At 37.7% G+C, this 27,399-nt stretch overlaps 1 protein-coding gene, 1 non-coding gene and 1 pseudogene across 2 annotated transcripts in view; 1 reads left to right on the top strand and 2 right to left on the bottom strand.

Annotated features, from left to right (window-relative positions):
* The window catches only part of Egf (epidermal growth factor), an 88,738-nt gene extending 61,742 nt beyond the window's left edge, over positions 1 to 26,996 (bottom strand). Inside the window, exons 1-5 of the mRNA XM_026410633.2 lie at positions 26,340 to 26,996; positions 7,607 to 7,806; positions 5,212 to 5,393; positions 4,571 to 4,798; positions 3,656 to 3,858 (exon numbers count right to left, since the gene is read on the bottom strand). Coding sequence (XP_026266418.2) covers positions 3,656 to 3,858; positions 4,571 to 4,798; positions 5,212 to 5,393; positions 7,607 to 7,806; positions 26,340 to 26,466 — 940 coding nt within the window. The 5' untranslated portion in view covers positions 26,467 to 26,996. The remainder of the gene's footprint in view (positions 1 to 3,655; positions 3,859 to 4,570; positions 4,799 to 5,211; positions 5,394 to 7,606; positions 7,807 to 26,339) is intronic.
* On the bottom strand, positions 3,450 to 3,553 carry LOC113198053 (U6 spliceosomal RNA). Its single transcript, XR_003302797.2, has one exon. It is a non-coding gene; the product is annotated as a U6 spliceosomal RNA (small nuclear RNA).
* Positions 11,963 to 20,362, top strand: LOC113198049 (NADH dehydrogenase [ubiquinone] 1 subunit C1, mitochondrial pseudogene; annotated as a pseudogene).
* Positions 26,997 to 27,399: the final 403 nt, after the last annotated feature.

Below are 27,399 nucleotides of genomic sequence, written 5' to 3'. Positions count from 1 at the left end.
TGTTATTGTTTAGATGTGAGGTGTCCCCCAAAAGCTCATGTTTAAAATAATGTGAGAAAGTTTAGAGATGAAATGACTAGGTTGAGACAGAATTCAGAATCTGTGTATTAATCTACCTGAATGGATTAACTGGGTGGTAACTACAGGCAAGGAGGGTGTGGCTGGAAGAGATAGGTCACTGGGGTATGACCTTGGGATTTATATTTTGTCCATGATGAGGGGAGCAGTCTCTCTCTTCTTCCAGTTGTCATGTCCTAAGCAGCTTTCCTCCACCATACCCTACCTTGATGTTCTACCTCACCATGGGCCCAGAACAATAGAGTCAGCCATCTATGGACTGAGATCTCTGAAACCATTAGCACCAAATAAACTTCTTCTTCTTTGAAATGGTTCTCTTTAGTCTTTTGGTCATGCCAACAAAAAGACTGACTAAAACTGTATATATGAAGTTCAGCCTTTGGTCTAGAACTGAAGTTAATCTCCAATTCCAGCTGACTTCTAGATTCTAGGTTTGTCTTTGGCTCTGCAGATAACAGTGGCTTCCAGCCAAGTTCTATTATTGGCCACTTCATTGGAGGCTGCTCTTTAGTGAATCATTATAGGTTTTCTTCTGAAATTCTTGCTTTCTTTTTAAAAAATATTTATGTTTAGTTGTAGTTGAACATAATACCTTTATTTATTTATTTATTTATTTATTTATTTATGGTGCTGAGGATCGAACCCAGGGCCTTGTATGTGCATGAGCACTCTACTGCTGAGCTACAACCCAAGCCCAAAATTCTTGCTTTCAATGAGCATATTTAAATTCCCTATCAAAGAAACTGAAGAAAAGTGAGCTCTGAAGAAAGAATGTGTTGATGATAGGTATAAAACATAAACTGAGAGATTGACAGTCAGGAATTTTTTTTCCCCAAAATTCATCACCATCTGTGTAATCCTGGAGAAGTCTCTCCATTTCTTCAGTTTCTCAACTATGAAATAAGTTATGCCTATCCTTACTGTCTCCCAATATTGCTTGATGAATCAATAAGATAATGGCCATGAAAACACTTTGGAAACTTCAAGGCTATATATAAAAAAAGAGAGAAGTTGGTGATGATTGCAGACACCTGTAACTATTATGAACAAGACTAATAACTACTTACTCAAAGTAGTTGTTGTTATGATTTTGTGATGTGTCATCACCACTCACACAATGAGTTGTATTTGAACTTTTTGAGTCAAATCTCCCATGAGAGACATCCGGCAGTACATCCTGTTCATTACCTTTATATGTGGACTATATTCACCTTCCTAAAGTGATGCTACCTGATTGTTGCAAGTTAATGCAGTACTACAACCCATAGTTCAATTATATTCCCTCAAATTGTGCTTTGTAAACCCAAGTAAATCAATTTTTTAGAATAACTCGTAACGTGTAAATAGATGCTTCATCTATTGGGATTTATTTTATTCTCTGAAGTTTCTTATTACTTGTATTGAAAGTACAGTCATTACTGATGTTAAATGATAGTTTCTAGCTGGTTTTTTAAATAAACCAGATAACAAGCATTGGCATTATTAGTTAACTGCCTAAGGATATAAGAAATAACAAGTTCAATTCCCGTTGACCCCAACCTCCCTTCCACACACTCTTGCCTGTCTTGTTCAGTCTCCAAGCTCTCTTTGGGAGCCATGTTTTGAATAGGTGTGAACAGATTTCTATACTGACTATGGCAGGGACCTTGTGGTCCCTCTAACATTGCCACACTATCACCAAACACTAATGGCCTCCAACAGGAAGCAAGCAGAGGAAACAAACAGTTCCACCTCTCTCTCTGTACCTCAGAGGGCTATTTGGGAATAAAATTAAGTAATTTAAAACTTTTTCATAAAAGTCAGATATTAGTGTGATATCATTTATGTGGCATATAAGCCATATTGAGCAACCTAACAATCATAAAAGATTTTTATAATCTTAATGATTTTTTTAAAAATTAGATTCTAAAGAATTCAAACAGATGAAACTAGGAAGCAGAAATTTGGGACAGTGACTAGGTTTAGTCTATCATTCATTCATTTGACTACATTTATTGTCCAAAATTTATTTATTTTTGAATAACCACTATACATATGATGGTTAAAGAAAAAAAAAACAGGTATGATAGGTTTATAAGTACCTGTATCACATTTATAAAATGTGGGAGAGAATAAAAAATAAAGCAAATTGATGTATAATTACACCTTGTAGTGAGTTCAGTGAAGGGTACAATGAGGAGAAAGGGCTACTATGATAGCCTGATCAGAGATGGCCTATCAGAAATGAAGAGAAACTAGGCCCAGAAGAAAAGGGTGACTGCAAAGCCCAACTCCATGAGGAAGCTTGGCATGTCTGAGGACCCATAGGACAACTTTGCTTTAGACCCTGTGGAAGGAAAGAACCCTGAAATAGGTTGGTTAAATATTAACAGGCTTGCTAAAAATGATTTCAATGTAAATGCAAGGAAAGCTTTGAAGGGTTTTAAGCAGGGGTGTGAATAGATCAGCTCTGTTACTTAAAGGCAGGTGGGGAAAACAGAAAGATCAGTTGAGCAGCCATTATAAGGGGTCATGCACAAAGGTTGGTTGTTTTGACGATGGTGGTGGCCGTAGAGGAGAGAAGTGGAACTTCGAGATGTATTTAGGAGGTAGAATGAAATGTATTTGGTGGCAGATTGGAAATTCGGGGTGCGGGAGTAATCAATGAGACCAGAATGTGCCACCAAAAATGAAGGATTTTCTAGGTACAAACAATTAAGAAGAAGCCCAGGTAGGAAAGCGCTGTCTTCCCTTTATTTGGTTTAAGCAGGACATAGATTTACAAAGACAAAAGGTATCCTGTCTTGGTGTTCTACCAGAGGGAACATAGGTTCACCACTGAAAACAACTTTAGATTTGGCCTGGTTATGGGAGCAGAGGAATCTACATTAATAAGCTTTACTAACTGGCCTTTATCTGCCATTGATTTGTTGCCATGTTGCCACCAAAGAACTCAAGGTCCTTTCCCTTTTTCTTGTCATTTTTCTCTTAAAACTGTACTGTTTGTTGTTGAAGATGCCATATAAACTAGAATTCAAAGATACTTCTTTGAGAGTTACTCATTCCCAGATTCTCCCTTGTATACATGTTAATGGATTTCTATTTGTTTTTCTCTTATCAAGCTCTCTTATTACAAGAGTTTATTCCAACTAAGAACTTTTAAAAATTCATTTTTTATTTGTTCTAATGAGTTATACATGACAGCAAAATGCATTTTGATTGATACTACACAAATGGAGCACAATTTTTCATTTCTCTGTACACAAAGTAGAGTCACACCATTCATGTCATCATACATGTACTTAGGGTAATGATGTCCATGTCACCCCACCATCTTTCCTACTCCCACAGCTCGTCCCTTTCCCTCCCTCCCCTTTGCCCTATCCAAAGTTAAAAATATGGAACACTTCACGAATTTGCATGTCATCCTAGCACAGGAGCCATGTTAATATTCTCTGTATTGTTCCAAGCACCCAACTAATAACTTATAATGATTGAATAATTTTTTTCTTCCCCTAAAATCCCTTGTGTGTGGCTTGAATAAGTAGACAGGTAGTGACTTTGTGCCTGGCCCTGTTTGAGGTCCAAGTTGACTTACCAGAGTTTCGGTCACCATCCTCTGCCTTGGGCTGTACAATTGGATGTACTACTTTAAGTTCACCAGCTGGTATTGATGATGGATTGAAGTGAATTCTAACCATATCCTTCCCGGTGTGTTTGTTGGCTATCCAAATTGTCTTTTTTTTCAATGTTGAATAGAAGATACGGTCAGCAAAAAGAGATATTGCAAACAAATTGTGCCTAAAAAACAACGGGGGGGGGGGTCGGGGGGGAGGGGTAATCATAAAAAATGGCAGAATAGTGGTTTGGATTATTAAAATTTCATCTCATTTGCATTTTTTGTCAGAATTTTAATCATCTGCAGTTTCTTATTTCTTATTTAGATTTAGAAAAGTATATTGCATTTAAATTTTTTATTTAGTCATCATAATCTGAACTAATAGGAAATAATTTCTTTCTCCAGATCCCTTCTGGATCTGTGATGAAAATGGGGAAGGAAACAAGAACAGGATGCGAGTGGATTTCGGTTTAGTCATCTTTCTGTTCCACTAATTTCTGCCTCTTTCAATTACTGGAGAGTCTTTCTGGCACCATAGCAAGTCAAATAAAAGATGATGCTTCACAAAATGTATGATATAATAATTCCAAAAAGAGTAACTACGAGCAACATGTGGGAACTTATTATATGCCAGATACTCTGTTATTATTTTTAATCTGTATTTATTTGCTTAATTTCCACAATGTTCCCATATCACAGAAAACTGCAGATAAGAAAAGTTATATAACTTACCCACCCCAAGTCATTCATCGAATAAATGATAAATCTGTTTCAGACTCCCAAAATTCACGTGCTAAAACTACCACATCTATTTAGCTGACAAAAGATGAATTAATTTTTCACACAAACTTCAGCTAACAATAGTTTTATTTTAAACCATAAGAAAAAACCTACCGTGTTGGAGGTTTGATCAGATGGACAGACCTTCCATCATAATCACAGGAATAAATATGAGAATTGCTTCCTTCTCTATTGTCCTGAATCCAAAAGAGGCGTTTATCGAGCACATCCAGTGACATAGCTGTTATTCTTTCTGGTATCTCTAATAGAGTCTTCACTTTCACCCCACTGAGATCTGCTCTGTGAAGACTGCTGGCCAGTTCTGAAGACCAAAATATAAACCTGGGGGCAAACACATTACATAGACCCATAATTGAATGGAATAGTCACTAAAATGGCAGATTCTTTCAGTGTTTCAGCAGCCCCTCATTCCTGCACAGGACAATTTTGACTATTTTGAATGAAAATTCAATTCAATAAGTACATGTTAACTATTAAGGAAATTATATGTGATTGATTCAAGATAGGAGAGTTATGCTTCTCTAGCAGAAAATCATGGTAGTCAACAGTGTTTATAAAAGGAGCCTGCCAAGTTCAAATGCAGGCAGGCCACTGTCCTATTGAAAATGGTGTTAGTGTACTATAAAAGAGGCCCTTGGTCTCACGAAGGCCCCTTTGACTTCAAGATGTTATGATTCTAGGAATTTTGATTAGATTTGAAATGTATTTCGATGTCTGAAAACAGCAAAATTTACCTTTCTACTGGATCAACTGCTATATTTGCAGGATATTTTAAGGTGCTTAAAAGAACATGGGAATTGTTTCCTTTCAAATCTGTTACTGTAATGATTCCTTCCTGTCGATTTGACCAAATAATTTCTTCATTTATCCAATTTATTGCCATTCCAGAAACATTTTTCTCTATATTGCACACTTTCTGTAAAATCAAATTTCAAAACTGTTAACAATATTTCCCCATTCACAGAAAAATTGATTTTATTGCTATGTATAAAAGTCTACTCTTTTAAGTACCTTTCATTCCCCCAAATTATTTAAATAATAAAATAGTCACATATAAGGTGGCTTTGTTTTGATGTAGCAATATTATCCACCTCCATGTGGATATCTCTAGGCAAAGTATTTATATCATAGCTTTGAAACTGAGAATTATCCTATGCACTATTGAAATTAGCAATCAACCATAATGTAATAATTTCAACTATTTTAACAGTAGGATTTTGATGCAGAGTTTATTCAGTTTTACTTGTTAATGGAATGTTTGGATCCTCACCTACACTTAATTCTAAGCTTTTCAAAACTCTGGCAAGTTTCCGTTGGAGTTTGAGCATTGCACTATGAAAAGGAAGAAGTTCTTGTTAAGGCTTCCATTTTCCTCTGGCCCCTCCTCCTCCATTGGTCCCTTACTTTTTACAGATCTGGGTGTCTTACACCTTGACCCACTAACAGTACTTGTTCTTATATGCCTTGAGCTGTCCCTGCTCTTTCATGATCGAAACAACCAAACTGAAACCTCTCTTATCTCCTGATTCCAGACTTAGGCAGGTCAACAGCAGGGCAACTGGTATTCTTGGCGCTGGAGGTGCAAGGTGGCTAGAAGTCCTGATTTGTATCATTGCAAGTTCTCATGGTATAATACCCCCCAGTCGCTCAGTTCCAACTACCTACCACGTGATGTTATTAAATAGAGTTGGGCGGAGGTGGCCTGGCCTTAGAGTCTGGGCTATTTTCCTCTCAAAGCAATCCAACCAACCCATTTTAACTATTACAAATGTATTCATATACTAGGTGTTCCAGATAAGTTGTTTGCATTTTGACAGTTGTCCTTTGTAAACAATGTTTTAACCCCAAAAAGGGACTACAAAGGTGGAATTCTAGGGATCAAGTCAATCCTTTTCTGATGACTTGACATAAACTCACAACTGTTTACGCCTTCTCTTGTTCTGTGACAGAAAGCCCTCCAGATTCTTAGACTCAAGATTTTGAAACTATTCTACCAGATTGGCTGGAGAATAATGAGTAGCCATAATTGTTAAAAGTGAGATTAGCAAGTATTAGAGATGTGATAAAAACAGATTAATGCCTAATTGAAGCTTTTAGGAATAATTGGAGAGAGAAAGGTTTGGTTAAAAAAGAAAAAGAGAGTACTTTGTACTGGGAATAAATGCTTAAAGTCTTTGTAATCATGTGCCTTTTGCACTCCATCTGCAAAGTATTTCGAGAACTCTCCTCCTAGGACTCATTTACCAGTTTAAAAGAAAGATTAAGGATCTTTTGTATGTACTTCAGGTAAAATACTTTAATCTGTTATCTAATTCAGTTGCTTTTTCCAGAATGCACACAGCTTGAAAATAAAGAAGAAAAAAAATTAGCCTCCTAAATTTCAGGTGAATTTTCCCCTCCGAAATGACAGAGATTTTGTACAGATACAATAGGGTTGATCAACCTCAGCACTATGGACATTTAGGGCTGGATAAGTCTTATTATAGGGACTCTCCTCAGTTCAGTAGCATCCCTGGCTTCTGCCCACCAGATGCCAGTATCCCTTCCTCTTTCTCTCTCACCCAGAGTGACATCCCCCAAAATGTTTCCAGACATTGCCAAATATCCCCTGAGAGGTAGAATCCTCCACCCAGCTGAGCACTAGTGAAGTAGAAAATAATCATGCAAATAATCAATTCTAATCATAACTGACCTATAAAGTTAGATATTTCATGTCCTCGCATTCTCCTTAGGGAGCTTCTGTGAGTTTATTCATAATATAGTACCACAGATGCAGATTAAGTGCCTACATTTGACAGACACACATTTGAACCATAATGTACTTTTGTTTATACATGAAGAATTTAGCATATCATATTTGCCTGTATCTCAATCCCTTTGAATAAATAGCATGGGCAATGATACTTTACCTTTTTTTGTTGTTGTTGTTCTGGGGATTGAACTCAAGGACATTTAACAACTGAGCCACATCCCTAGCCCTATTTTGTATTTTATTTAGAGACAGGGTCTCATTGAATTGCTTAGTACCTCCCCGTTGCTGAGGCTGGTTTTGAACTCATGACCCTCCTGTCTCAGCCTACAAGCTGCTGGGATTACAGGCGTGCATCACCACACTTGGTAGTACTTTACCTCTTGTCTTGACCCATTCAGGAAAACTCTTTGCAAAAGTTGTCTTTCTAAATCCACCCAATAGATTCTTTCCTTCTTGTAATGAAAATCCATGATCACCGAAATACCAGCATCTACCACCAGTCGCTCATGGTTTGTGCCTTCTGGGTCAATTCTAAAGATACTGTTTCCATGGGAGAAAATTAAGTAGGGTGCAGGACCTGAGTGGGAAGAAAGAAACCAAACTGTACATTTTCAATGGTATTTAATCTTACCTAGGCAAATTACTTCCCCATGACAACCAACACAAGCAGAATTATTATTTAATTCCTGATTTTATATTTTAAATAAATAAAAACTATTACATGGAGAATAATGAGTCCCTGTAGATGTTCACAATTAATTTTGTATGTCATCTTCCTTATAAATAAATTATAAAAATGAGCATTGCCAAGTTATGAAATATGAACTATTTTAAGAAAAAGGTATTTCTTGTTCTTATTTGTAAAATGCCCTTTTATGTTAAAAAGGGAACCACATACTGTATATCATGTTGTGGAAAGGATTTATGTGAATGTTGATTTTAATTGTGTCCTTTGGAAGTAAAATTTCAAATATTTTGGAAATAGGCCTCTTTCCTGTGGCCTAATCTGAGAACTTGGAGTCATTAAAAAAAAAAAAAAAGAAAGAAAAAAAGAAAGAAAGAAACAAAAAGAAAAAAGAAAGTCTTAAATGGGAGCAGGAAAAATTGAAAAGTCATCATTTTTCAAGTTCAGAAATATTTTCACTGATTGGCATTGTCATATAAAATACAGGATGCTCAGTTGAATTATAATTGCTTATATAGGCTGAGGATCCCTAATCTGAAATCTACAATCCAAAATGCTCCAAAATCCAAAACTTTTTAAGTGCCCACATGGTACCAAGTGGACAATTTCATGCCTGACCTCACGTGATGGATAGAGGTCAAAAAGCAGGCACACTAAAAATATTGTATAAAATTATCTTTAGGCTATGTATATGAAGCATATATGAAACATAGAGGAATTTTGTGTTTAGACTTGGAACCCAGCCCAAATATTTCTCATTATGTGTATGAAAATATTCAGTAATCCAAAAAATATGAAATATGAAACACTTCTATGCATTTCAGATAATGGACACTCAACCAGAACATTGTGTGGGACTTGCTCACAATAAAAAATTATTCTCTATTTATCTGAAATTCTAATTTAGCTCAGCATCTTATATTTTTATTTGCTAAATCTGGGTGGTAGACCTCAGATTTCTCGGTTCCTACAGGGTTTTGCTTTGTAACTATCCCCATATCTGGTGTCCTGTTCTGGGTAATGTCCACCTCCCTGCTCTGATTCCCCTGTTCTCAACAGCTTCTTGGACACTGGTCCTTGCTTAGAGACTTTGGCACTCATTACTGATTGACTTCAAGTAAAGCTTGTCATTGATGCTCCAAGATTGACTCCAGGGGATGGCTTCAACCCCTGCAGCCAAGCTAGATTCCTTGGTTTCTCCTGACCAAAGGGTATGTGATGATAATTTTATACAATATTTTTAGATACAGTGGAACCACTGGGTGAGTGAGGGGTTGGAGGAGAATAATAACATATTCTTGCTTCCCTGCTGGGCTTTCTCCATTCTCTTTGAATATTAAACCTTAATACCTTAATGAGTCTTTTTTAAAAAGTATTTATTGTTCTAAGGATTAAACAAAATGAGGGAATAACAATTTTTTATACAAGGATCATGTTCTAAAGTCAGAAAGCATTAACTCCACTTTAGAGGATATATCAGAATAGAAATATGAGAAGCAGGGAGAACTGTAAGATCATAAGAATGTGAAACAGGTACCACTGTATGTGTCTAAGAGAATGAGCTTGAATCCCTTTTTCCATTTCTTTTCATCAACACCAACCCCCTCCACAATGGGTCAGGTTCATTGCTACTGCAGTTGTGGGAGCACAGAGTTATCTTAGAAAAAATGGAAAGGGTATGTGATGGGGAGCCTGAGGCCTGGCTTCCATTCCTGGCTGACAAGCTTCTCTGAATATCTCAAAGGCTCTCCCCTGCCTGTATTATTAGAGAAAAAAATGAGATTATTGATGTGAAAACATTGATTAATCATGGAGGACCACATATGTGTAATCTGCTTTGGTTATTTCCACAGCCAAGGACTCAAGACATAGTTTTGTTCCATTGTATTGATTTGAACCCAGGGACTAGAATGTTAGTATAACTGACTTCCAAGTCAGCAATAAATCCTGAAGAAAAGAAAGACAGTAGGAACAGGCAGTCTGAATACACAGCTACTAAAGTGTGGGCCACAGATGACTTCAGGCTTATAGATCTGTTACCAAGAGTTCTCTTTGATATGTGCATCATGCCTTCTCTGTAAACTGAATTAATGTGTCCAACACATATTATTAATTTTCTAATGCATTGATACATTGGTGAAATTGATAAAACATTGATTTAAAAGTTTTACTACATGGGTAGTTTCCATGAAAAAAGAACTCTGACCATTTTAGTATTCTCTGTCCCAGAACATACTACAATCTTTTGTACATAATAAGTACCCCAAAACCTTTGAATAAAGCCACAAATTAATTAAGAAATGATTGTGTCATGTTTATTTGTCTGAGTTTTTACCAACAGAAACAAAGCCAAAGAGTATGGCAGTCAGATCTATCAAATTCATGAAAGTGGAATCTATCCTGGGGTGGATATTTAGTAACAGAGGCAATAATAACAACAACAAATTTTAACATCATGGTCTCATTTATCCACCATACATCACCATACATCACCAGGCCAGATGTTAAAGTCAAATAAATCAAATAGAAATCTGAATACTTAAATCTGAAGAATCCTTAGATCCATACACAAATCATAGCATTAAGACACAAATCATATCATTAATTCTGTAATTTTTCAAAACTCAAATACAGAATAATTCTAAAAATACTAAATCTAGGGCTGGGGTTGTGGCTCAGTGTAGAACACTCGCCTAGCATGCGTGAGGCAATGGGTTTGATCCCTAGCACCAAATAAAAATAAACAAATAAATAAAGGTATTGTGTCCATCTACAACTTAAAAAATGTTTTTAAAAATACTTAATCTAAGTATGAGTAACCAATGTATTTTATCCTCAAATTTTGCTTATCCAGGGATAAATCAGAGCACCCAAAATTTGGCATCTTGGAACTAGAAGCCTCAAGACATTACCTATTTCAATATTTCCCAAAATTGTTCAAAAAAGTCACACTGTATAAGTATGTGTATGTGAAAGTGTGTGTGTGTGTGTGTAAATGTGTGTGCATGGGTGTGATACAGATTTCTTCCTTTAAGATTCTAATTCTTTCAGCAGAGCTGAGCTTAGGACTAGGAACCTTTCTTGAACAGACTCTGCAGGCAATTCTCATATCTTAGTGAATTTGAAAAACATGAAACTAGTTAAGAGGAGGAAATGTAATGATGCTTCCCAAAGCCCTGCCCCCTAGTGGGTGATGGAGTTAGAACTGAAAACTGGCACTGCCCTTCCAATCTGTCACCCTCCCTCCATCTTTCCCACCTGGGTCCAGGTTGTCCTATGTCAAGACCTCTCACCTTCATTTCACTTGTGCAGCTGATTCTAATTCCACTTCCCTCAAAACACTGTCCAGCTTCCTTCCACTGTCAGCATCCTTTCATGTAAACCAGGGCCTGGGCTGAATATTGTGTGACATGAAATATGATGTAAAATAAAATTAAATACTTTAAGAATTAGGGGCAGTGGAATGTCATTATTGTACAGCCACTGGTAATGCTAAATAAATCAGTGTTTTCTTCAACCCAGTCAAGGACTCTATCAACACCAGTGTGCGGTGCGATATGTGGATTTGAATGTCAGCAGAGTGTGTGTGTTTGAACAGCAAAAGCTTTCCCACGACAAAACCTTCGGAGTTTATTTTGGGTGCAGTTCAGTTAGAAGGAAATGCATGGAAAATCAAACACCATTTCTAAGGAACACAAACCCAAAGACAGCAAACAGGTCACAGCAAATCAATTGGAACCTCTGGCTTCTCAACCTGGGGATTCGTAGGGGATCTTCGTGAATAAGAAATAAAGGAGTCCAGAATGTTTGCAGCATATTGAAGACTTTCCTAAGTGACGACAAAACCTGAGGCCTTCTTGGCACAGAAGGCCAGTAACAAAAATCAGGCTGTGGTTGAAGTGGGCAGGAGAAACAGAATATTTTAGAACAAGAAACTCTCTACCTTCCATGACAGAGGTTGGAGTCTGGGGAACTAGCCCACACAGGTAAGTAAAAAGAGCCTTTGACTGCCTTCTGCTGGCCTTGGGGGCAAAGGCTCATGGGAGCTATGACAGACGCGCATGAACAAGAAATTCAAGTCTTCTCTCAGGTCCCTATCTGCTGCCTGCCCTCACCACCACAAGCTTCTTCCCTGAATCTGGAAATAGACGGAAGGTTCATAGAACAAAGAAAGTGAAAAGGAAACATAGAAATTTCCAGATTCAATGACACCATGAGAGAAGAATGTAGCTTTAAACTGATGGACCTGCTGCAAGAAGGCCTGTCAGCTCCTCCCACAGCTGGCTCCCACCTCCCCATGAAGCCCCTGAGAGCAGCCATTTATCACCACTCCTCAGGGAGCTGACCTGAACGCTATCTTAGGTTTTATGAAGTGCAGAAAGTTTTATTTCACAACAAAAGACCTTTCTTGGACAACCACAACTTTCCTCTCAGTGTATTCATAAATGTCAAAATTCAAGGCAGGTGAGAATGAAGTCAAATGACTCAAAGAACACACCCAGACAGGGTGGCCAGGAAATTTGAATGGAAGGCTAAATTCTATAAAGAACAATGGGGATTGATTTTGATGTTGCTTCCTGAAAAATGTGAATTGAACAGTGGTAGACATGTGTCCTCCAGAGCAAAAAGCAACCCCTGCCCTACTCACAGCTTGATTGTTCCTTCAATCTACAGAGGCATGTACCCAAAATCTCAGCACAGGAATCAAACCTTGCAAGTTCTGCAAAATTGTGTTGTAGGGGACAGACAAGCAGGGCACTGAAGATAGCAGGAAACAGTTTCATTTGGCTGCAGCCAGGTTCAGAGGGTAAGGATTTTGCTGTAGTCAATTAACCCCCTGAACCCCCAGTTCAGGTAGTTTCAGAACTTTATACCCAGTATGTAAGGGAAAGGGCTTACACATTCACAGTCTGCACAAGTTCACAGAAAAGCAGCTTTTACTTTCACTCTTTTGAGCAAGTTAACCCTTCAAGGACAACACCTGAGAAGGGGAGAGCTTCTTCTCCCCTTTCTTTCCTCCCCCTGCCAGCTGTTACCACAGAGCCCAATTGGTAACTTCTCTTATCTTAGAAATATAGACATCTCTGTGAAGCTCCAGCTCAAGGCCAGAGGCCTTTTTAAAGGATCTGTCTTTTTATTATTACATTTTGAATTTGCAAACACACTTTTACAAACTACTATACTGGATAGATGTTTGTGAAAAACTAGTAAAGGGGTGTTCAGCTCTTTTGGAGAGACTCTTTTACTGATAGTCCTAAAATCAATTATGGTGAAGATTTCTGGAGAAGCTTAGTTAAGATTTTCTGTGGAGGAGGAGGTGCCACTACAATTGCACTTGGATTTTTTCCCCCCTACTAGGGGCTTCTCAGAGTTTTTACCATGCTGTTACACATGTTAATACTCCAGGAAGGTGGGGTAGGAGGTGAATAGCATTGGAATAGTAAAAGCCCCAATCTGTGTGTTTTCACTGGGGTAAAACATTCTATATTATTTCATTTAATTGGGTAACACTAGGAGGTAAATGCTCTTATCTCCAATTTACAAAATAAGAAAATAAAGTTCAGAGCAGTTAACTTGCCACAAGTCACAAGGCCAATAATTATCTTCGAGGAGATATTAAGCTGTGACTTTCTCATCTCAGATCCTGGCTTCTAAGCATTAGGCTCAACTGCTTACCCCAAATTGGACGCACCAGGAACTCTTAGGATTTAGAGTGTTTTAGTTTGATTTTGTTGGGGGAACACACTGCAGCAAATGCTGTTCCAGGCATAGTCACTATCAGGCTGGATTCTCTACCCCGGTGTTCTAGGAACTAATTATAAAGTAGGACCCTTCAAGTAGATTCCTGTAGTTACATCGCCTGGATAACTTTATATCTAATTCCGTAATGTATTGCATTCCATACGTAATGCATTCTCTGCATTCCTTGGCTCAGCACTCCTTTCTCCCTCTTCCCAGAGAGCAGTGTAACACTTCCAAATCTTTCTCTGTTCCTATCACCTAGGATTCCCTCCTTTGTCATTCTTGCCTCCCTATGTAATCACCCTGGATTATCATCCAAGCTCAAGATCACATCTGTAGCATCGCTTATTGTCTTCTAAGGTAACAGTCACAGATTCTAGGAATCAAGACATAGAAATATGTGGGGGCCATTTTTAGCCTCCAACAGCTAATGATATTATGAAGCCATTGTTTTGAACTGAACTCCTTTATTAGGCCTGAAAAGACCACACTAAACTGCACCAATATGATGTCAATCATTCTGAGTACCTTATAATCAAACAGCTTTAAAGAACCAGATAGATTCCCAAACAGTTTTTCCTCAAAGTAGAAGATTTCATTCTACTTGAGTCAGTAGGAGGTCCCTTCTGCTTTAATGCTTACAAAAAATTAAACTGATCCATCTGTTTATTTTTTTTCCTTCCTCTTGTTGCAATTTCTTGTCCCTACCTTACAAAACCTGCTATTTTGAAGAATGTAGGCTGCTCCAATTAATGACTCTCAAATAGGAGCCAATTAGAACTATAACAATTTTTTTTTTGGTAATTTTTCTTCTGAAATGATGTTGAACATCTTTTCCTGGGCTTATTTGCCATCTTTATATCCTTTCTGTTGAAGTTGTGGTCCTTTGTTTATTTTTTAAGTGATTTGTTTTGTTATTGTAGCATTTGAAATGTTAACAAAAATAAATTTTGGATATACATCTTTTATCAGGTATACGATTACAAATGCTTTTTCCAACATAAGCTTGGCTTTTTATCCTTCTGTCATTGCCTTTGCTAGAATAACCTTGATTTTGATGTACAATTTATCAACTTTTTCTTTTATAGATTCTGCCTTGTTATCATATCTCAGAACTCTTTTTTGTTTGTTTGTACTGGGGATTGAACCGAGGGGGCTCTATCCTTGAACTATATCCCCAGCCCTTTTTATTTTTTATTTTGAGACAGGATCCCACTAAAATTGCTCAGGCTGGCCTCAAACTTTCAACCCTCCTGCCTCAGCCTCGAAAGTAGATGGGATTACAGGTGTGCGCTGCTGCACCGAGCTCAGAAATTTACTTAACCCCAGGACACAAGATATTTTTTCTTTAAGTTTCTTAGTCTTATATCTTAAAATTAGATCTGTGATGCATTTTGAGTCAATCTTTATGTTAGGTCCACAGTTCTGGTTGAGATTCATTATTTCGTTTGTAGATGTCTAGGCACATAGACATCTAGATATCTAACTGGCCCAACACTATGTGGTGAAGGTGATCCTTTTCCCATCAAATTACTTTTGCACCTTTGTCAAAGATCAATGGGCATAGTTTTATGAGTCCACTTCTGTATTTTCTATTCTAGTCCATTAGTTAATATGTCTATCTTTGGGCCAATACTATAGTCAGTATAATTTTTTGCATAACAGGCAACACTGTTACAATGTTTCTGTGCTGTAGGGAATTCTTCATCTTAAGAAAGTAGTTTAAATAGCCCTCTGATTTTCAACATAAGTTGTACTCACTTTTATTTAAAGACTACCACTGCCATTTTAATGCAGTCACCAACATTAAGAATTAGGAGAGTTTTTTCCATATTCTCTCTCTCTCTCTCTCTCTCTCTCTCTCTCTCTCTCTCCCCACACACACACACATACACCTCACAAGGCAAGACTCAGAGATCACTATCCTGATTTATCTACTGAGTTTAGTCCCTATGTTTTCAACTCTCTGGTGTATATCTCCAGTTAGGGATGTCCTTCAACCCCAGAAGTCCCTCTGCATATTAAAAAGTGAGATTATACAACAGTTTCTGATTTGTATTTAGTTTGAATTTGATAAAGAGGTTTAAAAATCTGATTCAATATATTTTTATATTTGGTCTTTAGCAGCTGTCATAGAAAAAAATATTTTACCATTATATGGAAAGAAAGAAATGCTTCCTTGGCTATATTTGCATAATCCCAATCCCAAAATTTATCTTTTCATTATTCCGTGAATTATTCACAAACTTTGTTGAGTTACACTTGCAAACTTCTGTTTTCCCAGGTTTTAATCGGTAAATAAACAAACTAACTAGAAAGGTTGCACTTTGTGTTTTAACAAATGGATCAAAAGGAACAAAAAGTTATTTATCTGGAAGATTTTTAAAAACATTTTTAGAAACCGTTCACAGGTATTTTAAGAATGCAAAAATGAGCGATTTTAATAGGTGCCATATTAGAATTGACTCTACAGCAAAATCATGTAACAATGAAAACATTTCCAATGTCTGTTTTCAAACTACTATCTTTTTGTTTAAATTTCTTACAATTAGCAGTCACTTTCTCATTCACTGTTAAGATGTCACCTTCAACTTAGATAAAGTTTTGATATTCTTGTTATTTTTTAAGTACCATATTATTGACATCTGTTTATAATTACAGAAAAAGTTGATAAATTGAAATATTTGTCTTTTTTCTTAAAAAAAGAATAATATGTAATATTTGATTGTTCTTCTAAGTGCTTTGATAGTAGTATTTTCATGGTTCCTCCTCATCCAATAAAATGCATCATAAGAATCTGGCTTAGTCTTATTTTATATGAGTGATTACACCAGTGGCACCCATAGCTCTTCATGCAATTTCACTTTCAACTTCTTTGCTCCACCAACTTGCTGTGAAGGCTGCAGTGGAATTACCAACCATTTTTCTTTGATGTTTGTTTTCATAGAACATATTTTAATATGTAAACAAGACATTTCTGGTTTATGAGAATTTTCACTATGAAGATTTCTTCTCTGATACATCTTTCCTTCACCTGGTTCATGAAAGAGAATCATACTTCTCTGTGCATTTCATTGTTTAAACAGAGGAATGCATAAATGTGGCTAAGCTTATTGGCACTGGAGACAGAATACTCATGTTGATTCTACGGGATCCAATACTATTAACTGAGTGATCTTCAGCTCATTACTTAACCCTCTGTGTCCTTGTTATGTCATTTATTTATTTATTTATTTATTTATTTATTTATTTATTTATTTATTTTTTAAAGAGAGAGAGAGAGAGAATTTTTTAATATTTATTTTTTAGTTTTCAGCAGACACAACACCTTTGTTTGTATGTGGTGCTGAGGATCGAACCCGGGCCACACGCATGTCAGGCGAGCGCGCTACCGCTTGAGCCACATCCCCAGCACAAAAAGTGAAAGCCTTGTTATGTCTTTTAAACAATTGAGGAAATAATACTTCATGGGATTGTTATCAAGAATAAAAAAAAAGTTAATTTATTAAGGTGCTTAGAATCTTGCCTGACCCACAATGAGTTCTTGGTAAATATTAGCTAATATTTTCAAGAAAATAAAAATACAAAAAATAAATAAAATTAAAAAGTATAATAAAAATGCAAAAATATAATTAATTAATTAATTTTAATTTTATTGTAAGTTTTTTGGTACCTATTTTATCAAATTTCCAGTGATACTTTCTGTGCAGTTTTGAAGTCTTACTGACAAAGGAACACATTCTCATGCATTGGCCTGTGGTTTCCCATGTATTATTTTAGTGACATTTTACCACCACAGGAAGCAGGAGGAGCAAGTACTTTGCCAATAGCACAAGGCTTTTCCTTTTTTCTGTAATGTAAGAAAGCTCCAAAGAGTCTTCTGACTTTTTATCAGTAAGCTTAGTAAATGTGGTCTTAAATATTAGAACATGGAACACAACAATAAAAATTATACAAAGTTGTTTTCAGATTCTGGAAACCCATTTTTAAATATCTCACTTGTCCCGGTAGCTAAATATGACAACTAACTTATTAAGCACATTTTACAATTTTTGTGAGGTACATCACTAGAAACAGCAAGAGTAAAACCATTTTTTCAGTCTGTCTCCTTGTTAATTTCCCCATATTTCTTGTTTAATCTAAGAGAGTGACATTGCTTTCTGTTCTTAGGTAGGCAACATAGAGCTCATTCCAGAAGTAAAAGAGACAGGGCTGCCTTCCTCTCATTATTCTCTTTGGCTTGCAATATTTGTTTTGTCTACAATCTCTAGTTTCTTTGAAGAAAGGTTTTAAACTACTTGTTGAATTTCATAAAAGTTAGTTTTAAGAAAATCAAGTAGTAATATGTGTAAGTTATTAGGTAAATCGTAGCCCACCCCACATCTGGCCCCTGGCACTATGGAGTCCCACTGTCAGCCCAAGCACAGAGTTCATGTTGAACAAATATTGTGGCTTGATTTGAATTAATCCAGTGGTATAATGTACATAAAAGAAAATGTCAATCCTATTTTCAAAGTACTTTCAACATAGAGAACTAGTTATAGTAAGATGTGTTCCTTAAGCCAATTTAAAATTGTTAACCAATAAAATTATTTTATTGAAGGCCTTTCAACAATGCATCTTGGGAGGTGTTGTGTGCATTGTGATTGTGCAAAATAAGAATCCTGGACACCGAGCTGCAGTCCTGGGAGGATCTTAAGTTGCCTCCTGGCATTTCAGTTTCTCCTCTACAGCAGGAGGTAGGTGGCTAGATGATCCTGAGAGCTCTCTCTAATTTAATATTTAGCAACTTTAATTTCTATCCGCCTCAATTATGAAACTTGGTAGTTTCCATGTTTGTGGCATTTTTGTAAAAAAGGCTTAAGCTCGTGGGAAATTCCTAGATAAATGTTATTCACCTTAACCTCTACTTTCTGTGAAATGTTTCCTTCTGTGTGCTTCTTTATACTTCAAATACTAGATCAATAATGTCATTAGGAGCTCTACTAAAGAAAATAAAACATAACTCAAAACAACTTCCCCCAACAGACATTAAATGCTCCATACCCTGAAAGAAGTCTAAAACATTCAACTGATTAAATGTCTAAAAATTTTATTGAAGGTTCAAAATTTGATTTGGCTCTTATTTTGTCACCAACACATTACTTTATTCTTTTACTATTTTTAAATGATGTTCCTGAAATCACAAGTTTAAGCATAAATATTTGCTTACTGATACTACACTCTGAGTGTTCCTGATAAACAAAAGAAAATTTTAAAATGTTGAAGTCTATACATTTTCTGACTCCAATATCACTGTTCTCATTAATCTCACCCAGGTCAGTGCTAATTTCTGGGTCCTAGTTGTATGTATAGCTAAAAAAAATATAGATTAAAAATTGTTTATATAATTTTCTTGAAATGTTGAAGGCAAATGTAATAAATAGCAAGAATAACCATTTAGGAAAAAATAATTAATTGGGGATTCTATGCTATACCTAATCATCAAGGATAACAACAAATCAAAACCTGGTTAAAATGATCACTTGGACTTGACTTAACTCAAGAAATCAACTTAGACTTCTCTAAGCATCATTGAAAATTTGAAAAAAAAAGTGGGCATTAAAAAAGTTACACAAGGCATAAGTCTCAGAGACTTCGAACTTGGACTTTTGGCCAATGCTAGAAGACTATGGAGACTCTTGGAAGTGGACTAAATATATTTTGCATTGTGAGATGGGCATGAGCTTTTGAGAGCTGGGGGCAGAATATTATGATTTAGGTATAAGGTATCCCCCAAAAGCTCATGTGTGACACAATGCAAGAATTTTCAGGGGTAAAATGATTAGATTATGAAAGGTGTTACCTAATGAGTAGATAAAGATAATATGAAGCATAATAATAAGCTAAATATTATCCCCTAATTTCTTTATCTTAAAGTCTTAATTACTCTGATTTGAAATAATTCACACAACATGCTTTTATAGTATTGACTCTTTAAAACTTATAAGTAAACAAATAATATATTGGGATGTGCTCCATAATAAATGTGGAGAAATCTCGACACAGTGGATATGAAGTGCAAACATTTAAACTTGACCTCCAGGACTCCATAGGTTTCCCCAGTTTCTCTTTGATACAAGTTCTTCTCTTTAGAACCTGACCTAAGGTGTGAACAATGTGCCTGCATGATATCCTTGTACAAGGAACCATTAGTAACGCAAATCTCATGCCTTTGTTTTTACTGTTCCCGTATTCTCCTCCACCACCCTCTTCAGCCTTGTGCACATCTACTAATCTTAACTTCAGCATTTCCTCTAGGAGGCAATTCCAGATCTTACAAACTTCCCTCTGGGAAGAACTCACTACTTCAGTTGTGGCTTACATGCAATTTCTTTCCTCTCTAGATGCAGAAGAGCACCTCTAGTACTTCCCCGGTTCTTTTGTGCCATTCTTTCTATAATTAAAAAATAAGGAGCCTGTCCAAAGATCTGGCGCCGTCTGTGCTGCTGTGTCCCTTCTCAGGGCTGCTGGCCCCACTGCCAGGCTCCAGAGCAATCCTTCAGCAAGGTCAAAGTTCTACCTGCCAGACTCCCCAAAACTCAACAAATCTGACTGACTGAAACTTGGGCTGACCTTGGGTACCAACAGCTTCCTGTGGTCCTATCTCATCAAACAACATAATCAAGATGTTTTAGAGTATAAAAGAAGAAATTGTTTGGATTAAACTTTGGAGATACTAATATAGTATGTTCCATATAATGATTATAGAAGACCTTCTGGATTCACCAATCTATTGAGTTTTGAATGTCAGAGAAAATTATATGTGAATATATATGAAGTCAGAATTTGTGTTTTGCTTGACTAAATGAAAGAAACAGAAGGGGGGAAAAAAAGGTCCATGAAGAAAAAAGGAAGAAAGAAAAATCACACAAGGCAAAAAGGTGTTTCCAATGTCTTGACTTATAATGTTTGGTTAATAGCCAATATTACTGGAAACTCCCTACATATCAGTCAAGATTCTAAGCATTTTACATTAATTAATTTCATCTTAATAACTATTCTATGAGATAGGAACTAGCAGCTCATAATAGCTATGTAATCAGACCGTATCAATTTAGGAGCTCAGGCCAAACACGCCATGCCAGGTACAATACATTGACAGGGACCAGAGGACTACTTCATCCAAAGTAGGCAAGCCAACAAGCAAGTGTGACACCAGCACCACCTGCCCCAGACTACTCCATTTCGTCCTTTGCAGGACCAATTCACTTCTGGAATGTACCAACAATTCATTCTCCTTAATATGTATCCTGCGTTTCAAAAATGGCATTTCCTTCTGTCCCAGAAATAATAACACCTGGTAGTTTCCTATGCATCAACACAGTATTAAAAGAGAGATCCACGGGCTGGGGCTGTAAAGTGGTAGAACACCCGCCTTGCACGTGTGAGGCAGTGAGTTCGATCCTCAGTACCACATAAAAATAAATAAAGATATTGGGTCCATTTACAACTAAAAATAAATAAATAAGTAAATAATAATAAAAGGGAGATCCATGCATACAGCACTTCTGTTCAGCTTCATTTCAGAAGATAATGCATCAGTGTTAAAAGATAGTCACTTATTGTGGGCCTACTTGGTGCTTTTTAAATGCATTGAGATTCTGGATGGAACTTTTCCTTCACATGCTTTATTTTTGCCCCTGATATGAAATCTTTGCTGTGATTCATTAGAAAAATCAGGGGATATAAAAGTTATCGTAGTTTTTCAATTTTGTCTTCCAAAATACAATAAAGCTTTTGATCCACTTAGAGCATTTAAAATTCTCAACACTATTGCTCGAGTTTAAAAGATACAAGTCTCCTGTACTGGGTAGATTAACATTAATGACAGTAACCTTTGTGATTTCCCTGCACACCAAGGAGAGGCTAATTCTTTTGAGTTGATAATTCTATAGTAAACAATAATATGTGCTTCAGATGGAGGGAGGAAAACACCAGCAGTTCCTTGGTATTTTCTGCCTCTGGGCCTGTTTGTAAAACTCATAAGAGAAGGTGCCCATGTGCACAGGGTTGGTATCAGTGGGCACAGGACAATAGTGAATTTGACTGATATTCCATCTTTGACCTATGTATACTGGAATAGTGTCTCTGGAAGAAAAACAAACTTCTTCAAGGTCTTGAATTTTTAACCAGAAAAATATTGAAGTGGATGAAATGAAACACTCTAAATTGACACCGCACCACAGTCCAGTCAGCTACCACGATGATATTAGACTCTGTATCCCAGCAAACATCTGCCCAAAGAAAGAACCACCTGAGGAATGGAACCCACTTACAGCTCACCAAGCTTGTGCGTGGCACACTGACAGGCTGTTCTGAAGGAGGAAAGAAGCGGTGCCTTCCTGTTAAAGACCCTTATTACTGGTAGGGGACTTTGAAAGTCCATCAATACATATCACGACTCACCCTCACCATAGTTAGATGGGTCTCAAAGGCCTTCGCACTCACGGAATTCCTATAGACTAAGCATCTTAGGACATACTTTGAAAACCCAGACATTGCGAGATGTGAGCATGCTTGGCTAGGCTTGGGAGAATCAGAAAATCAAGGTCCAAAGTAAAAACAAATACACATACCAATTCGAACTCCAGGCTTAGAAAGAAGGTCAAGAGGTGATGAGAGTAGTTCCTGCTCTCTCTTTGGCTAAAACAACTGCAGTTTCTATTGATTTTCTAATTTCCAGAACTGAGAGGAAAGCTCTGAAAGACAGTGTCAAGGAAAAGAGCAACTCCTAAATAAAGACTCATTTATACACGTTCTTCCACCATCGCCCTGGCAGGTTAATAACACTGATCACCTAAGACAAAAAGAGAAATGCATTTTCAGATACAGTCAGCATTCATGAAGTGTAAAGATCCTTTCTGTTTCATGTTTTTTCTTCTTTTACACCTAGCAAAAACGTTCTTCATCCTTCCAGGCCCGATCTTAGTCACCTGCTTGTCATGGGCCCCAGCAAATGGTACAGCTGGCAAGGGACTGGAGTGATGGTATGGCAAGCCACCTCAATGTCAGGAAACAACCTCTACAAAATGAGTCTGCATTCTTAGTTCACCTAATATCCAGGTAATATGTCCTTTGTGGACAGCATTAACATTGTGGATAACAGTGTTGATCTATAGGCAAGAAGTGAACAGAGAGTGGGAACAATTTCATTCCAATCATCTTGATGTGGGGGGGTCTCTAGTTGTGGTTTCTGTCATTCTTATTTCTTCCTCTAAGTTTATTCTAACATTAGAAACCATAGCATATCAAAACTAATATTTTGTTCCCCATTTCTAGGATTGCTCAAATTTGGTGTAAAACTAAACACTGAACTGAACTGCTTCATGGAAATCTGAAAATCTCTTGAAAAAGCTTTAGGAATTCCTTGAAAGAAAATGTGTTCTTTCCATTGGTGGCTCTAATGCACAGTCAGCATTGGAAACAAGCACGTTAACACAATACTGACAATAATCCCAAAAAGAGTGTATAATTATCTTTATTTTACAGTAAGTAAAACAAGACACCGCATTCACAAGCAGCAAGACTGGGATTTGAGCCTTGGCAGGTGATTTGTCTCCACAATTTATCCTTTTATCAACTAAGCTCTACTAACCTTCAAAATCAAAACCACTAGATATTTAGGATACCATTCACGTGGTGTACATAATAAATCCTTTTGCAATGTCTCTACAGTTGGATTTTTTAAAAAACCTCTTGTATAACTTTGGCTGAAAAAACAAACAAGATTTGGATCTAGGAATTACTCTGGTTTGCACATGACTGGGAAACTGACCAAGCTTGACCCAGTACTGAAATCAGTGATTTCACTGTTTGCTGTTAAAAGTGATCTACCCAGCTGGTCAACTTCGTGCCACCCCAGGATTCCCTCCTGCAGCCAGCTCTCTGAGGCTGCACTTCTCCCTTGTCCTTCGTTTACCAAGAACATTCATATAAATGATTCAGGTACAGATGTCAGAAAGGAACTGCTGCTCCCTTCTCACTGACATTTGTCCCCCAGGGAAAATGGGTTTGAAAGTTCAAAATCTACTTGTGAGCCCCAAATTACCACTGTCCTCATCTATTTTGGCTGAACTAGAAGCAAAGAAAGCACTTGATTTATATAAAGGGAGTTGGGAATGGAAAGAAAACCCATTTTTGTGTTGCTATGACTTGGTTTCTCTAAGCAGTCACGTGAATAACAACCTTGCTTTTGTTTACCTGAATCTGGTTTAGACCACAAGCATTCTTCTCACTGGGTCTGGTTGGCCTTAGAGGTGGTCTGTTTCAATGTCCAGAGCAAGAGATAAGGCAAGTAGAATATAGAATATAAATGGGGGGGGGAATAGATGATGTCACCATATCTATTTAAAGAGGAGAAAGAAATACTATCCTCTGAAATGTGTGGGAGTTTGCAGGGTGTGACCCAGGCAGTTATCAACTAACAGGAGACATAGAGTGTAAAGTAGGGGGTTTAAAATAGTGTCTTACAAGGAATGTGGGAGCAAATTGGCAGAGTCACAAAGTGACATCCTGACATTCCACCCTCCATGGGGTCTGTCACTACACTGTTCAAAATAGGGCAACTCATGGTATGACCTGATCAAAGAAATTTAGCTAAGACATAGAGCCCAGAGGACATATATCAGGCATAGTCTGCTAGTCATTCACTAGGTGCATTTCACATGGTATCTCTCTCGATCCCAAGGTTTGTACCGAGAGAGAGGGGTATGATTTCCCATTGATAATTCCGAGTTAACTGTTAGGAAGGAAGACAGCATAGATTTGAAATGAGATTTGGTTGCTTCTAAAGCCTGTGTTATTCCACTCTGATACAGTCTTCCTAACTCACTCTCCTTGTACTGAGCTTCATGCTCATTTGGTACAACATGCCTCAGCAAAGGCACTTCTGAGCCATCAGCCAGGGTGGCAAGGGACAAAAGGCATGGGCTCATATGCTAGTAGGAGTCCAACTGTTCCCTGAGACCCCAGAGCTGTGTCCCTTCCTTGGGTTCCATTTCAGCAATCTGACTGCCCAGCCACTGGCTGCCCGTCAGCTCTTGCTGTCATCATCCCTCATATCCCATGTAGATCAGTCTACTGATGTAACTGTGTCCAAACGTTTTTTACTTCTGTATCTGACATATGAGCGAGAGGTTCTTGGGGTTGTTTTTGTCTTTTGCCCCCCACCTCCCTGGTTTTTCTCTGCAGCACTGGGGATTAAAACTAGGGGTGCTCTACTACTGAGCTACACCCCCAGCCCCTTTTAATTTATTTTGAGACAGGGTCTCACTAGGTTACCAAATTTGCAATGCTCTTGCTATCGCCTCCTGAGTTGCTGAGATTACAGGCATGGACCACTGCACCAGGCTGTCACCCTCTTTTGGATTCTATTTTCTGGGATAATGTGATTAGCTGATCAAGAAAAGGACTCATTCATTTAGCAAGAATTTACTGAGTTCACACTAAGGAAACAGAAATGTTCTAGGTGCTAGGAACAGAGATAATTAGCATTCAGTTCCTCCTTCAAATACCCTAGTGTTCTTCTCACCTGTTACAGCTGTGCCTGGTGACAGTCCTGGGACTGGGAGCACCTGATTTCCTCATGCCTAACTTCCCTAACGCCTGAGCCAGGACAGCAGTCCAGCCTTGGCAGTTTGATTCAGTTCTGTTCTTGTTCTCACAATTTTGTGCTGTCTGGTAGAGCTTTCTTTTTTGGAAATGTTATTGGGTTTTCCTTGATCTATCTCTTTTTGGAAGCCAGATCTCAACTCCAAAGGGCAAATGAGAAGAAAGGAATGACAGGGCAGCTTGTGCCCTTGAACAGATAGAACTGGCTGCCTCACCAGAGCCACCAGCTGAAGACCCTCCCAAGGAGTGAAAAATCATATCAACAGTGAGAGAGAGAATGTTCCTCAGGCAAGGGTCTCAGGCAGGATTGCAATTTGCATTCAGTAAAATTCCCATTTACTCTATGTTAAAAGCCCATTTAATATGAGAGAAGCGGTGGCTTAGTTACCGAGTGTCACTTCTCAGCAGTTCTCAGAGCTACAATGCACCTGTTACTAAGAACACTGGCGCTGCGTCAGGGCTTCAGAAACAGCAACAGCGGGGAGCAACAGGAGGAGGCTGAACTTGAAACTTTGGTTAATTTTCCACAATGATAGAATTACCTTTGCTCACTGTTCCCATTATTTACTGATTTGTAGCAACTTCTAAATTCTTATATACAGTTATCAAAAGAAGGATTTTTTTCCTTATGGTTTAAATAGAGACAGTTTCAAGAACAACCATTACCATATGTTTCCCCAATTTCCAACATAAATCTGATCAACTAGGTTAATAACCCCTCTCGTCAGAATGAAGACTGAGGTTTACACGGGGAAAAAAAAAAAAAAGTACTTTGCTACTTTAAAATGAGACACACTCACTGACACACAGAACAAACCAGTTGAAAACCATGACATTTTAGAGCTGGCAGCAGATGAACTCAAACAGTCAGTAAGGAAATAAATATGTCAGAAACAAAAATTAAGCAAATATACACACCTAAAGGCAAAACAGGAAAAAAAAAAAAACTGTCTAAATATACCAGATGGAGTGAACAGTCATCTGTGGGCAGTGTCCCCAGGGTGTGAGTTTCTTTTAATTGGATTACTTACCGACACAAGTGGAATTCCCATTTCCCAGGGGTGGGCCTTCGGAACAGCTCCAGGACTGTTGTGCTGAGATGCTAACAAAACTAAATTTTAAAACTACTGGCAATAGAAGGATAAGTAAGAGCAGCATAATCACGATGGACTTAAACTCTCAATCGCCAAGAACTTGACTTTGCTCCAGCACAGCCCAGGCAAAGTGAGTCTGTCTGACCCCCAACTCCACCCCGTCAGCCTTCTGCCCCCGGGGCATCTTTTACTCTTTGGCCAGTTTTTCTTGCTACTGCTCTCCAGCTTCTTCTTCACCTCAAGAGAGCTTCTGAGTGCAGCCTCAGAAGGATCCAGGAAAGATTTCTTTATCTGAGTTTTCTTTGGAAGCCAGGAAGAAATACCTGACACCCTGATGACAAATTTCACAGAGGCTACTCTCTGGAGGCCTGTGGCTGACTTTGTTGTGACAGGCAGAGCTAGGCAAAAGGCTTAGAGAGAGAAAAAAAAAAAAAAAAAAAAAGAAAAAGAAAAAGAAAGAAAGAAAGAAAGGAAAGAATTGATGGAAAGTTCCAACCACGACCCCAGGATGAGGTTGAAGAAGAAATATGTAGATAGGATTCCTCCCCAATACGGTTTCTCTTTTTGAAAAGCAGAATGACTCCTCTTTCCTTTTTAAAGCTTGGTTGGCCCCACCTCCTCTCCTTTAGTGACACTTGAGTGAGGCTCTGTTTGCAAATGCGAATGTACGGGACAGGAAAGCAGGACTGGCTGCCAGAGAGGAGATAACTGCTACTCACCATAAATATTCTGGGCAGACCAGGGAAAAAAGCAATTAGGGGGCTGTGGAGGAGCCAATGTTGTCTCGGAGGTAACTGCTGAATATTGGCTGTGTTTGAATATCTTGAAGGATGGAGACATGATTAGACTATGCAGTGCATATAAATCAATGGTGAACAACACCGCTGATAATTTACATTTATAACAATTGATCACTCGCATGAGCAATACCAAAGATAATTCACCCTCAGCTCATTATTTGAATGAAATGTCAACACCAGCGCACATTCCCGGGGCT

The sequence above is a fragment of the Urocitellus parryii genome, chromosome 10, assembly GCF_045843805.1.
Source record: "Urocitellus parryii isolate mUroPar1 chromosome 10, mUroPar1.hap1, whole genome shotgun sequence".
NCBI classification, from domain to species: Eukaryota; Metazoa; Chordata; class Mammalia; order Rodentia; family Sciuridae; genus Urocitellus; species Urocitellus parryii.
Note: the sequence above shows the minus strand (reverse complement) of the source record. Positions and strands in the feature narration are given on the sequence as shown.